The sequence below is a fragment of the Callospermophilus lateralis genome, chromosome 18 (assembly GCF_048772815.1).
Source record: "Callospermophilus lateralis isolate mCalLat2 chromosome 18, mCalLat2.hap1, whole genome shotgun sequence".
Lineage (NCBI taxonomy): Eukaryota > Metazoa > Chordata > Mammalia > Rodentia > Sciuridae > Callospermophilus > Callospermophilus lateralis.
In genome coordinates this window covers 2436098-2450407 of record NC_135322.1, presented here as the reverse complement: position 1 = coordinate 2450407, position 14310 = coordinate 2436098, and the positions used below count along the sequence as shown (strand labels likewise).

Genomic DNA, 14310 nt, shown 5'->3' with positions numbered 1-14310 from the left:
TCATGGTGCTGTGCAGTGCGGGGTGTGTGTTTCTGTGCCTCTTCGTAATTGTGATGTGTTGAAATTGTGTGTATTTATGGTCCCCTGTCTGTGGTTGGACACGTCTTGTTTACGAGCACTGTGATTGTGTTTGCAAGGGTTCATGTAAATATGTCTGTGTTCTTGCAACTATTATTATTTATGTGCAGGAAAGACACTTTGGGGCATCTGGTCAACCCACCCAGTGGTCTGTGAGACACATCTCAGCATAAGCGCAGTTAGTAATCTTCACATCAATTGCTAGCTTTATACTTCAACAACTTCTTTTTTTTTTATGGACCTTTTTTTTTTTTTTTTAACTTTATGTGGTGCTGAGAATTGAACCCAGTGCCTCACACATGCTAGGCAAGCACTCTACCACTGAGCCACAACCTCAGCCCTCAACTTCTTTTTTAAAATCCTGTTCTACCACAATGGTTGCAAAATCCAGCTCTGGATTTGACCATCCTGAGTTTGAATCTTGTCTCTACTTGCTTCCTAGCTCTGTGACCTGTGGCTAGTCTGTGCCTCCTGCAGCTGGAGAGATGGTGCCAGCATCATGCACCTTCACCCTCAGGTCCCACAGCATAAATCTCCCTCTGTCTTTGTTTGTTTGTTTTTGCACCAGGGATTGATCCCAGGGGCTCTTAACCTCTGAGCCATATCCCCAGCCCTTTTTGTTTTTTATTTAGACAGGACCTCACCTTGTTGCTTAGACTCTACCTAAATTGCCGAGGCTGACCTCAAACTTGCAATACTCCTGCCTCAGCCTCCAGAGCCACTGGGATCACAGGTGTGGCCAACATGCCCAGCTCTGCCCTTCTCTTTCTGGTGCTGAAGTCTTCACACTTCTCAGGACTGCTGTTTTCTCTCAACACTAACAGTGGAATTTTGGTTTTTTACCTCAGAACCCCAAGGCCCCCCCTAACTGCTAGCAAAAATAAGCTCAGAACGATAAGAAGAAACTTTTCCCTCTTCCCCTGTGATGGCAGAAAAACAAACACTAGTCTGCACAGTAAAGATGGTTGGATAAGCGGGTGAACTGAGAACACAAAAGTAACAAGCCAACTCCTATAAGGCTCAGAGCAGAGGGAAGACTCTGGTGTCAGCTCCAATCTCTGATTTTAAAACTCTCCTTAGAAGAGTTATTTGCAAGAGGAACAGTTTAAGAGAAATTATATCATCAGGGACATCCAGAGCTGGCCTGCCTGTGACACACTAAGCTGGGTCTCCAAACTCAGCCCAACAGGAAAGAGACTTTGAAACAGGTGTCCCCAGGAACAGTCCCCTTCTGAAGGCTGGCTTGGCTCTGGGCCTGGCAGAATCCTCCCAGCACACAGCAGTTGCAGAGAAGGAGTGTGACCTGGGTGGGAAGCTGGCTCTTCCAGGTTGCTACCTGTCCCTGCTCCTGTCCATCCACTGTCCTGTGCTCCCCTTCCCCCTTTCCCATAGGTCAGCTCCGTGATGATGGCAATGACGATGTTTTCCCTGTTTCTCTTCCACCACTGTAGATTCAGGGAGCAAGAACCTGTCTTTATGTCTGTAGGATGTCCCTTTATGTCTTTATATCCCTTCCAGAGACACAACCAAGTCTGACTCATAGGTTTGTTCCGACCTCTAAGAACCTGGGCTATGGTCCTTGGGAAGGAAGTGAATGAGTTCCGTGTGCAGGTGCTGAAGTCTAGACACCTGTGTTGGAGTGGAAGGAACTGGCCAGGTCAGAGCTGCTAGACCCCCATAACTCCTTCTTCCTCAATAACAGGGTCCTTATTTTGTCTGGTGTGGAAAAGCACCCGTGGATTCCCACACCCCGGCCTGGCCGGGGGATGACGCTGCCTTGCGCCTTCCCTCGCTGAGGGCCTGCTGGGAGGTGTCTGCCTTTGGGAAGGATGGGAGTGCATAGGGTCTTGGTGGGCACCTACCCATGAGGAACTGCTGGGTCGTGGGCAGCCCCGTTTCTCTTCCTGAGCACAGCTTTGCAGAGTAGCTGTGGATGTCCACCCCTCGGGGAGTGCCAGGGTCCCTCCGCACATCGCTTTGGTGCTTCCTGGTGACTCTACCAAGCAATAGCTACTTGTCAAGCACAAGCAGATCGCCCACCCACATTAACACCAGAGCACTGAGCAGGTGCCTCGGGGGAGCCTTTATTTCAAGCCACAGACGGGCGGAGCCCTCCAGCGCTCCCGGAACCTCGAGGGGGGCCTTCCGAACTCCTCACTTCCAGAGCTCCTCACTTCCAGCGGCCTCCAACTCGGCCCTTCCCTGCCCCCTTCCGGCTGTGGGACAAGGAGGCAGTATCAGGAGCTGAGGCTTCCCAGCCTCGGAGATGGGCACAAGCCCTTAATTCAGGAATTCCACCAGGGAAATGCCCACCACCCCCCCACCACCCCACCCCCCCACCCCGCCCAGAGGAAGAGGTGGGCAGATTGAGGGAGCACGGGAATGGGGGACTGTGCGCGAGTTCAGGGTGACCTGTGGCAGAGAAATGCCCTTGGGGAAGGGTGGCCTGAGGGTGGGCGACATGCAAGGCAGGGCGGTGACGGGGGTGGGGACAGAGAGCGCAGGACATCTGTAAAGCAGGCTTTCTCCACCAGGCACGGGTGACCAGGAGGCTCACTGTGCATTGTGGGTGTCGCGCAATCTCAACAGGGGCTCCACCCCTCGACACCAGGTTGTGACAACCTGAGTGTCCCAGCATTGCAAATGTCCCCTGCGGGTCAAGATCTCTGCTTCCCCCCACTCCCCCACCCCAGGCTACAGGGACACAGAAAAGGGACTGAAACTGGAGAGAGGAGACAAGACAGAGAAGGATGCCCTGAGAGTGAGGGACCAGGGAGAAAGCAGGGAATCTGCCAAAAGGCCTGGGTGGGAACCCAGCACGGCTGAGGCTGGGGACATGAGCCTCCCACTTACAACTTCTGGGCGTGGCTGATGCGGTTGTAGAGCACGTTGATCTGTGGGGACAGGAGGCAGAGGCTGGGAAGGCAGAGGCTGGGAAGGCTGAGGGGATACCGGCCTTGCCCTCCCCCTCCTGCCCTCCCTGCCCCACCTGCCCGCCCTGCCAGCCCCGGGCCAGCCCGGCCTCCAGCAGGGGAGGCGCCCACCTCGTATTTCTGCTGCTTCAGCTTCTCCATCAGGTCGAACTTCTCAGACTCCAGCTGGTGTATCCAGTCCGACAGCTCCTGGGCCTTCTCCCTGGAGAGGCAGGAGGGCGCAATGGAGGGGAGCCAGGCCTCAGAGACAGAGAGCCGCTTGGGCCCAGAGAGGCTGACGGCACCACAGAGCCACACAGCCGGCTCCAAGCTTGGCACTGTCAGTCCTGGAAGCCAAGGACTTTCGATCTGTGCTCACTCTCTCAGCTCCCATGGTCAAGGCCCCAGACACAGGAAGCCCAGGCTCCAGTCCTGGCTCTAGTCTCTCATTTATGACCATGGCCCAGGGACTTCTCTAGAATCTCTAGGATTCCTCCCCTAAAAAATGCAGAAATAAAACTGAAGCAAGGATGGCTGGCTGGCTGCCAACCGTGCCCGTATCCATTCTCCCTTTCTTCTTGGGAAACAGAACCCTGTGCCATAGGCCCAGCGGACAGGCAAACTCTCCACCCTCCTTGCAGGTAGGCCAGGCCAGTGGGATCAGAGTAGCTCGCTGGCTTCAGCAAAGGCCTTGTGGCTGTTTCCTTGCAACTTCCTTCTGCTGCTTGGTGCCCCAGCAGCTGTACTGGACCGTGAGGTGACTTCGAGGATGGGAATGTTGGACTAAGAATGGTAGAACAAGAAGACAGGCGTCTGCGTCTCTGGTGATTACACACCAGCCATGGACTACTTTCCTTCAGATTTCTTCTACATGAGAAACAAACCTCTATGTTTTAGGCTGCTGTAGGCAGCCTCAGCTACTACAGGCCAAATCTGACTGAGCAAGGTCCAGGGCTCTGAGCCACAGGGGGTGAGGCAAGGCATGTGAAGTGCCTGGCACACAGGGAGTCCCCGAGAGCCAGTCCTCCTACATCTGTTCATCATCATTAGTGTTCCTAGTCCTCTTTGGCTTCCCCGGGAGCCTCCCCTCCATGGGGTACAGGTGGTCCCCCGCGGGCGCAGGTCCCTGAATTCCCTCCACAGTACCGCACCACTCCAGCCACAGCACTTCCATTGTGTTAGCAACTGTGTGGGATCCGGCAACCACAGAGCGCAGAGGGTGTGCCCCCTCTAGCAGGAACTACAGTCACATGACAAGGGAGCTTGGTACCTGTGGGGTCCGTACAAAGTCCTGCTGGATACTGAGGGACACCTGTATTTTATTTAAAAGGCGTATAGCCCCTTATGCTTCAGTTTCTCTCATCCAATACATGAAATTTTTTAACTTGAGATTCTCAAAAAAATATGATTGAACTTGAATTATGAGTAGGTGTGTAGCAGGGGGAAGGGGGAAAAGGAAGAAATAGGAAATATGAACATCATCACCGCATTGCTTTAGGCCAGGCCCCGTGAGGGTCTTTACGTGAACCATGTGTGGGGAGGGTGGACACACAGCACAAAGGACATCCAAGCCAACCTGTGCAGCTTGGGAGGCTGAGGCAGGAGGATGGCAAGTTGGAGCCCAGTCTCAGCAACTTAGCAAGACCCTGTCTTAAAGTGAAAACTAAAAAGGGCTGGGGATGTGGCTCAGTGGTTAAGCCCCTGGGTTCAATCCCTGGTATAAAACAAAACAGGATTTCCAATCCCCCTGCAGCACCTGGCCCTGGACTATAAATCCCAGCGTGCCACAGGAGTGCTGGAGCCAGGACCACACCACACAGAGTGCTCCGCTGGGGGCCCAGGCGGGTCGCCGACACCAGGCTGGGCCCCCTGTGCGACCCTGGACTTCTCCGGACTGGCCCTGTGGACTACATTTCCCAGCATTCCTGTGCACACTGCCCCAATTCCAGTGAGCTGCTCACCTTGGTAATTTGAAAGTGTTTACACCACGGAAATGGGCAAGCCCTGAGCCTGGACTCCACCCCAGGACAGCCGACCATACACCTTTACTGTCAAATCACTTCACAGCACAGTAGCAAATACAGACCACCACACCAAACTGCTCGGGTTCAAGGCCCGGCTCTTCCACGTGCTTGCTGTTCAGCCCTGGAAAAGTTGCTTCACTTCTCAGTGCCTCAGGTTCCTCACCATGAACATGAGGATGCCAACAGCGCCCACCTCATGGCTGTGAGTCCCCCACAGGGGACTGCTATTTATTGTCCTCACCACACTGACCCCCTCAGAGAACCTGGAGGGAGAGTGTGTAGACTTTGCTCTCATAGAATCATTGGGCCAGTGAGAAGCAGAAGTCGGAAGCTAAAGCTCAGATGACCCAGCCCCTTCAGAACCCAGGCCAGCACACAGCAAGACACAGGAAGCCCAGAAGGACAGGCCTGGGGACTGTACCCCTGTGGAGCAGAGGGAAGAGAAGAGCCTGCAAGGCCACAGCGCTCAGCCGTAAAGTCCCACCAAGGGCGGCTTGAGCGCGGAGGAAAAGGAGCCCCCAGCACCTCAGAAACAGCCATCCAACCCGAGGCCAGGCCCCAGTCTCCATCCAGGGGCAGCCTGGACGTGGGTCCCCTGGAGCCGCACGATCCAGAGGGCAGCAGGAGCCAGAGGGGCTGCACATGCCGAGGTAAAGCAGCACCGGGCTCAGATCCAGAGCACAGCCCACCCAGGCTGAGCGAGGGTCCCTCACGTCCCCTCCCGCACCCAGGTGCCCCGCCACACACCGGAGCTGGTCCTCGCCCAGGTAGTCGATCTCCAGAGGCTTCTTCCGCTCGGACAGGATGCGTAGTTTCATCTCCCGCCCCGTCTGCCGCTTCCCACGCTTCTGCTCTGCCTGAGAGTGGGAGAGAAACTGAGACAGGCCAGGAGAGCAGGCCAGCCTCCCCGCTGAGACCCAGGGTCCAGGACAGCCTCCTCCCCGCTGAGACCCAGGGTCCAGGCCAGCCTCCCCCACCCCCCGAGACCCAGGGACCAGGCCAGCCTCCTCCCGGCTGAGACCCAGGGTCCAGGCCAGCCTCCCCCCCGAGACCCAGAGACCAGGCCAGCCTCCCCCCTGAGACCCAGGGTCCAGGACAGCCTCCTCCCCGAGACCCAGGGTCCAGGCCAGCCTCCCCGCTGAGACTCAGGGTCCAGGCCAGCCTCCCCCCTGAGACCCAGGGTCCAGGCCCAGCCTCCTCCCTGAGACCCAGGGGTCCAGGACAGCCTCCTCCTTCAGACTCAGGGTCCAAGCCCAGCCCTCCTCCCTGACACCCAGGGGTCCAGGCCCAGCCTCCTCCCTGAGACCCAGGGTCCAGCCCCAGCCCTCCCCCCTCAGACCTGGGGGTCCAGGCCCAGCCTCCTCCCTCAGACCCCGGGGGTCCAGGCCCCAGCCATCCTCCATCCAGAACCAGAAGTCTGGGCCCACCATTCCCTCCCCATGGAATGTAGACTCCCAGCCCCGGCAGGCTGAACACACCTTGACCAGGTAGCCCCCAAAGTGGGCCCCCATGTTGGACAGAACCTTCTTCTTCTTGGCATCGTCCTCTGCTCTCTTCTTGGCCTCCTCCTCCTCCTTCCGCATCTTCTCCTCCTGTGGGGGTGGGGGGTTCACCCAGGGCCTCCCTTCTCCCTTGCAGATTGAGGGGGAGGCCCTGGGATGCAGCGGTATGGAGCACAGGGAGGAGAGCCCTGCCTCCCCTCCTGGCCCGGCTGTGTGGCCTCCCACACAGTCCTCCCCTGGGGCTTGAATGTCCTCCCAGCAAACACTGAAGAATGGGGGGTGCTGGCTTCTCCTGCGGCCTGCAGGCTGAATGGCCCCGTGGGCTCTGCTGTGAGCCTCGCCTCCCTGGTCTTGAGAGGAGGACGCCTGTCCTCAGAGGGCCAGAGGTGCTAACGCCCGGGTGTTGGGCATACAGAGGCTGGTGGCCGGGGCTGGGCTGGGGTTCAGTGGTGGAGAACTTGCCTAGCATGTAGGAGGCCCTGGGTTCCATCCCCAGCACCACATAAAAGAAAAAGGGGCAGCCAGGCTCCAGGCACCACAGTACTCCAGCATCAGCAGGGCACCTTAGAGACCTGGGCTCCTGCAGCCGAGCCCCTCCCCTCTGAGGGGTGGTGGGACCATGGCTTCTGCAGGCCAGCCTTCTCTCCCCATCGCCAGCTGCTGCTGTAATCTGTAAACTTAAAGCCATGCAGTTCCAGGGTTCAGAAGCCTGAAATGGCCTCCCTGGGCCCAAATCGAGGGGTGAGCTGACCTGGTCCTCCAGGCTCCTGGGAGACGCCCTTCCCACCTTTTCTAGCTCCCAGGGGCAGTGCCCTCCCACCTGGCCTCTGGCTCCCAAGGCAGCAGGCAGCATCTTAAATCTCCCTGGCTCTGGCCTTCCATCCTCCCCCTCCTGAGGATCCTGGCGCAAGAGTGGCAGGAAGATGCAAATCCACAACCACCTTCCAGATCCTGATCTGGTCTCTTCTGCAAAGCCTGTTGACTGGGCACAGTTGTACAACCCACAGACTATGGGCCTGGGGTGTGGGCATCTCGGGGGCATATCCTGCCTTCCACTGCACCCTGCTCTCAGCCTTAAACAGTGGGTTGCATGAGGACCCATTTCTTAATGCCAACACGGTGACATTTCAAACCACCCTAGCACCCTCAGGAGTCAGCTGTGGCCAGGGCTCAGCTCTGTGGGGGAAAGAGCAGCTTCAATGCCTCCCTGGATTTGTGCGGAAAACAGAGCAGAGTTTAGGCCAGGGCTGCTGGTGTCACTCTGCAGGGTGATCAGCCATTGCAGTTTGCATGAGACTAACAGGATGTGGAAGTTTCATGGCTAAACCCAGAAAATTATCAGACAAGCCAAGAGGAGAGTGGTCACCCTAGTATTCACAGAAAGGTGGCCAAGGATTGGAAGAAGTAAAAGCTCTCTGGTGTCTGAGTCCCCTGATTCAACCAGCCTGAAGCAACAACAGTTCTAGGCATTTTTTTTTTTTTTTTTTAAACCAGGGATGGAACCAAGGCGCACCTCCCCAGCCCTTTTTGTTTTGTTTTGAGACAGGGTCTCACTAAGGCTGGCGTTGAACTTGCAACACTCCTGCCTCAGCCTGACAAGCGCCTGGGACCACCAGCGTGCACCACCCGCCTTTCCTTTCTGCTGAACCCAGTTAGGGTTGAGTTTCCATCCCTTCCAACAGGAAGAGCCTGAGGTGATACAGCGTAGGGACTTCCGCAGAACCACGGAGAGTGTCAGGAACGGGAAAAGCAGCACCCCACCAGGAGGGAGGGTGCGCCCCAGGGGAGGGGAGCACCCACCGCCAGCTTGGCCTGCCGCTCGCGCTCCTTCTCGGTTCGGAAGCGCTGCTGCTCGGCTCTCTCCGCCCGGCGCCGCTCCTGGGGGCAGGAGAATGAGAGGGTGGGAGGCGCCCGGCCGTCCCTGCCCGAGCGCGGCCTGAGGGTGGAGAGGAGGCCGGAGGAGCGCCCGTTCCCGCAGCCTCCGCCCCGGCTCCGGACCAAGGGGAGCTCACGTCCCCCAAGATCCGGCGAGGAGCAGCGCGGGGAGGGCGGGCGCCCCAGTGCCCCACTCACAATGCGCTCCTTCAGCGCGATGAGCTCCTCCTCCTCTTTCTTCCGCTGCTCGAAATGCACGTCGATGAGCGTCTGCAGCTCCAGCAGGTCTTTCTCCATGCGCTTCCGGTGGATGTCCTGCGGGGCCAGGGGGACTCGCTGGAGCCGGCCCGCAGGCCCCCGGTGTCGGGGTCCCGGCTGACGGCACGGAGGGCCCCCGCAGATGGCGGCAAAGTAGCGTGTGCGCGCGTCCAGCGAAGGCAGTGGGCAGCGCCTCCCTAACCCGCCGGGGCGCCGCTCTCGGGACGGCTGCTACTTACATCGAAGTCCACACGCTCCCCTTCTGGGATCTTCGGGGGGATCAAAGGAGGAACCACCGGACGGCTGCGGGGCAGGTGGGGACAGTGAGCAGGCCGACCTCCCAGACGGTGTTTTATACGTGATGGCGTTTGAATATATTAGGTGGAATAAAATGTGCCTGGACAATTCATGTCACCTGCTTTTGCAGACATTTTTAAATGTGGCTAATAAAGCATTTCAATGACACATGTGGCTTGTGTCCTGTGGGTGGGGCTGTCCTGGGAGTCAGCCCAGGCCCTTCTCTGATTCTCTGCCACCGCGCACTCCCCACCTCCTTGGAATGCTCTCTTTCCTGATCTGCCTCGACCTCTCCCGCTATCCCATCCCCAGGAGCCTTCCAAAGAGCCTGCCCTCTTCTTCATTCAAAGGACACTCCCGCGGTCAGTGCCAGGGGCTTCCGTGTTCTCCCTGGTGTCTGAGGGGAATTGGTTCCGGATCCCCAGTGGATGTCAAACTCCACCGACTCAGCTTCCTCATATAAAGTGGTGTAAGGCTGGCATGTGACTTATATGTAAGTCATCCCTAGATAACTGCAGTACCTACTACAAAGCCAGTGTATTGTTTAGGGAATGATGTCAAGAGAAAAGCCTCTACGTGTTCAGTAGACACAATTGTTCTAACGTCTCTGATCTGCACCGGTGGCATTCACAATCCCGTGGTTCTCGAGGAGGCCACTGTGCTGAGGCTGCGCCGACTCCATCTCCAGCCCACCTCTCTCCTGAGCCCAGACTCATGTTGATGGACACCTCCGGAACACTCTGTACCTCCCCACCCCGGGCCCCAGCAGAGCTCAGCAACTTCTGCAGGCTGTCCCAGCTCACTGTCCCTTTGTTCCCAGCCCAGAGACCCTTGAGGGCTGTCCTTGTCACCTCTCTCCCTTGCCCAACAGCTCATCGAACCCCAAGTCCTGTCCCTTTACCTGGATTCTCTCAATCTGCCCCTTCCTTTACATCCCACAGCCCCCTGCCCCAGCACAGTCCTCTTTCCTTCCCACCTGAACCAACCTCCCAGCCTCCTTTCTGGCCTCCCTGCCTCCAGCTTGTGGCTCATCCTCCTTTAAGACTCCAGAGGGACCTTTCTAAACTCCTGATCTGAATCCTTCCTCCACTTGGCACTACCCTAAATACAAGTCCAAGCCACTGGCCAGGATTCTGACCCTCCCCCATCAGGCCCCTGCCAGCTTCTCCAAACCTCCTCTCCTCTCATCTTCTCATACGCATTCAGCAGTCCATGGTGCCCTGGTTGTGCCCCATGGGCCTTTGCACTTGCTGTGCCCTCTGGCCTGATGCTCTTCCCCTGACAAACTCCACCCCCTTCTCCACAGACCTTCTCTGGCAAGGAAACTCATCTGCGTTCTCATGTGCTCTCTCCACTAGATCTAGCCTTTCCATGGCTCCCCAGTGCCCTGGCCTCCACAACTCGGCTCCTTCTTGCACACTGAACTCTAGGTATAATGAAATTTGCACCACTTCCCATCCAGAATTGATGCTTCTGGTTTCCTTCATACTTGAATGGCTGCTTCCTTGCATCTCCAAGCCTTGTCCCCAATGTCACTCTATGAGCTCCCACAGCCTCCACTGATCTGCTTAGCTTAGGATGTTCATTATGAGAATGACTATCAGTACCCTGGGCTGGTTTATATACGGCCACTAGTCTCTGCACACACACAGCCTTCTCTCCTACAATGTCCCTCCTACCCTCTGTCCACTAGAGGTGACTCCCAGGAGAAGCCTTCCTGGAATGCCCAGAGCAAGAGCAGGGCCCCCTGCCAGGCTCCTCTGGAACCTGGGCTCCCATTACTGTCCCTGGGTCTATTTCACCATTATGGTGGCAAAGAGGGTCTGCCCTGCCACACACCCTGTGAGGTCCTGGAAATGCAAGCTGAGAGGTGGTGGCTTAGGTTGGGGTAAGGTTAGGTTAGTCGCCTTATTCCCATGCCCTGTCTTTTCTACCTTTTTACACCCTACCTCTGGAGGTGGGGGAATGTTTAGGAGCAATGGTGGGTACCCCAGCCCCACCCCATAGAGTCTCACCTTGGTTTGGGGCGCTCTTCTTCTGGGGATAAAGGGGGATACAAAGAGACAATTAGGAAGAGTTATGGGGTGAAGAACCTGATACCCCGTAGGGAACCCCCAAGCTTCTGCCCAGGGCACCAGGGAAAGACTCAGAGTCCAGTTCTGGGGAAGGGGCACAGGGAGAAGAAAGGGGAGAAGGAAGTCGGGTGGCCATAAGAGAGGAAGAGGATCACACGCATAGGATATACATTCAGCACTGGTGTGGGGGTCCCACCCCCTCTCCGGAAACCCAAAGTCCAAAGCCCAGACCCACCTCTCCTTATATGCCCAGAGCTCCTGCCCTCCTCCATCAAGACCCGGCGTGGCGGGATCCCAATCCCTGTCTTCTTTCAGGGAGTTCTGCTCCCGGCCCCTCCCCCCTTGGGACACCCCATTCTTACTAGGATCCTCGGTTCAGGCCCCAGCCTTTGAATGTATATGGGGAGGGAGAGAACGGGGTGGGCGAGGAGGCGGGGGGCGCGGCGGCGCCTCTCGGCGACCGTCCCACCCTTCCGCAAGCTCCTCTGGCTGGGGAAGAAGGCGGGGGTCGGTCCCTTTAAGGAAGGGAAAGCGCCCAGGCCACAGGCCATTTCCCTTCGCGGCCACCAGGGGGCGCGGGGCCCGCGGGGCTTAAAGGGCCGGGCTGCGGGGCGGGAGCTGGGGCTGCGGGGCCGGAGCTGGGGCTGCGGGGCCGGAGCTGGGGGTGCGGGGGCGGCGGGTGCAGGCGCCGAGGACGTCGCGCGGCCTCGGGAAGCGGAGCAGCCGCGTTACCTCGCTCTGCCACCGGCTCCGGCTCCTCGGGGGCTGGGAGGGGGACAAGCGAGGGCGGGGAGGCCACGCGGGCGGGGGAGAGAGGGGACAGCGGTCAGGCTGGGCGCGGCGGGGCGCCCCGCTCCCACCGCGCGGGCTCAGCGCGGGCCTCACCTTCCTCCTCCTCCGCCGCCTCCTCCTCTGCAGGGCGACCACACAGCGTTAGGAGCTCCGGGGCGGCCGCGAGTGCCCACACCCCGGGCTGCGGTCTCGGGCGCCGGGACACTGCGCCGTGGCTGCGGGGCGCGGGCGGGCGGGGGCCGGCAGGGCCCGCGGCGTCCCGGGGAGCCACACCCGCACCGGCGCCCAGAGGCGGGGGCCGCCGGCGTCCCCACCCCTGGCCGCCGGTGTCGCCTCACCTTCCGCCTGCTCCCTGAGGACCGGGCAGGGGAGAGAAGAGGGCGAGTTAGCCGACTTGGGGTGGGAGAGCCTCTCCGTCGCCCAGCCCGACCCTCCCGCCTGCGACACTCACTCCTCGTACTCCTGCTCTTCGGTGTCCGACATCCTGGTGTGACCTAAGACCAGAGGGAAGCGGCCAGTGGAGCGGGGTCCTCTAGGCAGAGGCTGGGTCTGGGCACCTGGGCCTGGGGCAGGAGCGGGGGTGGGGGCCCGGAATCCTAAATCGTGCTGGAGGACCTAGTGTGGGGGTGTGGCCCCAGCCTGGCACCGAGGCTGCAGGCCGCCCCCCTCACACAGCTGTCTTCTTTTGTCTTGTGACAGGCCCAGGGGAACCCGATAGGAGTGGGGATTAGGAGGTATTGGAAAAGGGACAGTGGCCTGAAGACAATAGCTGCCCCACCTCTAGTGCTATTTTGGAGGGATGTCGTAGTGGGTGAAACTGAGGACATTTCCTAAGAAGGGATTTGAGGAGGGGGGGTGCCTTCTGTGACAATTAGTCACGCTGGTCCCCTCTCCTACCCTCACCACCCCCCGGGTTGTTTTCTCTCCCACCTGTCTCCTCTTTTCACCTTCACCCACATCCACTGACCGGGTGCATGCCACCAAGAGCAGCTTCTGTCCTCAGGCCTCATCCTGACCTGAAACACCCAGACCCCCACCCCAGGATCCCCCATGCCCCACAACACCCAGGTTAAGAGATGCCCAAAGCCCAAAGCCCACAGATTCTGATGCCCCTGGTCAGAAACAGCAAGTCCTGTATCTCCAGATTCTGAGAAATCCAATCCATGATGGTCCAGGCAGGAGCCTGACATCTTAAGACCCCCAGGCCTTGAGACCTCGAGGTGTGAAAAAAAAAAAAATCACCATACCCATGCTCAGAGCCCAAGTTCCTGACACCCAAAATTATGGCATCACAATTCCAAACCTTCCGATCAAAAGACCTCAGATTATGAGACCACCCTGCCCCAGTTTTGATACCCTCAGAGTCTGAGTCCCCAAATTCTGATACCCAGACTGTTTCACCTTCAAGCCCAGATATCCCCAATTTCTGAGATTTTCCTGAACTCTGAGACCTCTTCAGTCTAAAGGAGGGATTCCTAGATTCTAAACCCACAAATCCTGTACTTTCCCCTCCATCCCCAGTCCCCCTGAAGTCTGAGCCTCCTGAATTCCCAGACCTCCATATCTCTACCCCTCCCCACTAAAGCCCCCTTCCCCAAAGACATGAGCCTCGGAGACCACAGAGCACAGACCCCTGTTACCTAAGGCTGGGTCCGAAGATGCTGTAAACCGTAGACTGGGCTGTGCCAGGGCAGGATGCCTCTGGGGGTTTATAGCTGGTGGTTTATAGCTGTGGCTCAGCCCCGCCCCAAGTCAGAGGAGGGGAGAGAATTCCTTTGCCCAAACACATGTCCTTTGGCTCAGAGGCTGCCCTGCCCCCTTAGATTCAGGGTCCAACACCCTCTGGATGCTCCCAAATCCCTTCCCCACCCAACAGCACCCCCCTGGAGACGCTGGCTGGATCAGGCACCCCCAAGCTCCCTTATAGCACAAGCACCCTTTGCTGTCAAATACTCAGGCTGCAAATAAGGTCCCTGGAGACTCTCCCATACCTCCTTAGTGACAAAGGGGCACGAGCAACGCTTCCTATTTCCATCTCTCTGTTCCCTCATCCTGTGTCTCTCTGGGCCTCCATTTCTCCATCCTCAACCCCCTGTCTTCGGTCTCTGCCTCTCATCTCCTAGCTTTCCATCTGCCATTCTCTGTGTGTGTCTTTCTCCACTCCTGTGTTCCCCTCTGTGTCTGTCCATCTTTCTGACTCCCCCTCCCCACCCCCACTTCTTTGTCTGTCACCCGGATTCCACCCTGGTGACAACAGGCACTAAAGACTGGCAGCAGGTGTGTGGGGGGAGGATGGGGTGTCAGGCTGGTAGGACCTCATGCTCCCAACCCCCACCTCCATCTGACACTGATCTTTTTTGGTGTCCTCTTTCCCCCCTTTCCAGCCAAGCCGTGACCTTGAACTCCGGGGAAGCCAGCCTGGGAGTGCAGGCAGGCTTGGGCACCCCTCCACCCTGCCTGCTGGAGACTGTCCCTCGTGGTCTCCATCTTTGTGGTT

The 14310-nt window shown here is 58.2% G+C and overlaps 1 protein-coding gene across 6 annotated transcripts; it reads right to left on the bottom strand.

The window, feature by feature from the left end:
• Positions 1 to 2146: 2146 nt before the first annotated feature.
• Positions 2147 to 13541, bottom strand: Tnnt1 (troponin T1, slow skeletal type). 6 transcript variants are annotated; one of them, XM_077105660.1, is made up of 14 exons: positions 13454 to 13541; positions 12265 to 12307; positions 12152 to 12165; positions 11907 to 11933; positions 11754 to 11786; positions 10962 to 10983; positions 8889 to 8952; positions 8590 to 8706; positions 8317 to 8394; positions 6493 to 6606; positions 5762 to 5871; positions 3123 to 3213; positions 2932 to 2972; positions 2147 to 2294 (listed from the first exon to the last, which is right to left on the bottom strand). In XM_077105660.1, exons 2-14 carry the CDS (start codon positions 12294 to 12296, stop codon positions 2249 to 2251), a joined length of 789 nt encoding a protein of 262 aa, XP_076961775.1. In that variant the 5' UTR covers positions 12297 to 12307; positions 13454 to 13541; the 3' UTR covers positions 2147 to 2248. The 6 variants fall into 6 exon arrangements, with proteins under 6 accessions (XP_076961775.1, XP_076961776.1, XP_076961777.1 ...); XM_077105661.1 differs by having other exon boundaries at positions 10962 to 10980; XM_077105662.1 differs by lacking the exon at positions 11754 to 11786.
• Between the last annotated feature and the right edge of the window lie 769 nt (positions 13542 to 14310).

Coding starts and splice junctions, on each gene's coding strand:
- Tnnt1 (XM_077105660.1), bottom strand. CDS start 12,296: ATGTCGGACACCGAAGAGCAGGAGTACGAGGA. Junction 10,984..11,753: donor GGAGCCGGTGGCAGAGCGAG/GTAACGCGGCTG, acceptor CTTTATCCCCAG/AAGAAGAGCGCCCCAAACCA. Junction 6,607..8,316: donor AGCGGCAGGCCAAGCTGGCG/GTGGGTGCTCCC, acceptor CCACCCCCACAG/GAGGAGAAGATGCGGAAGGA.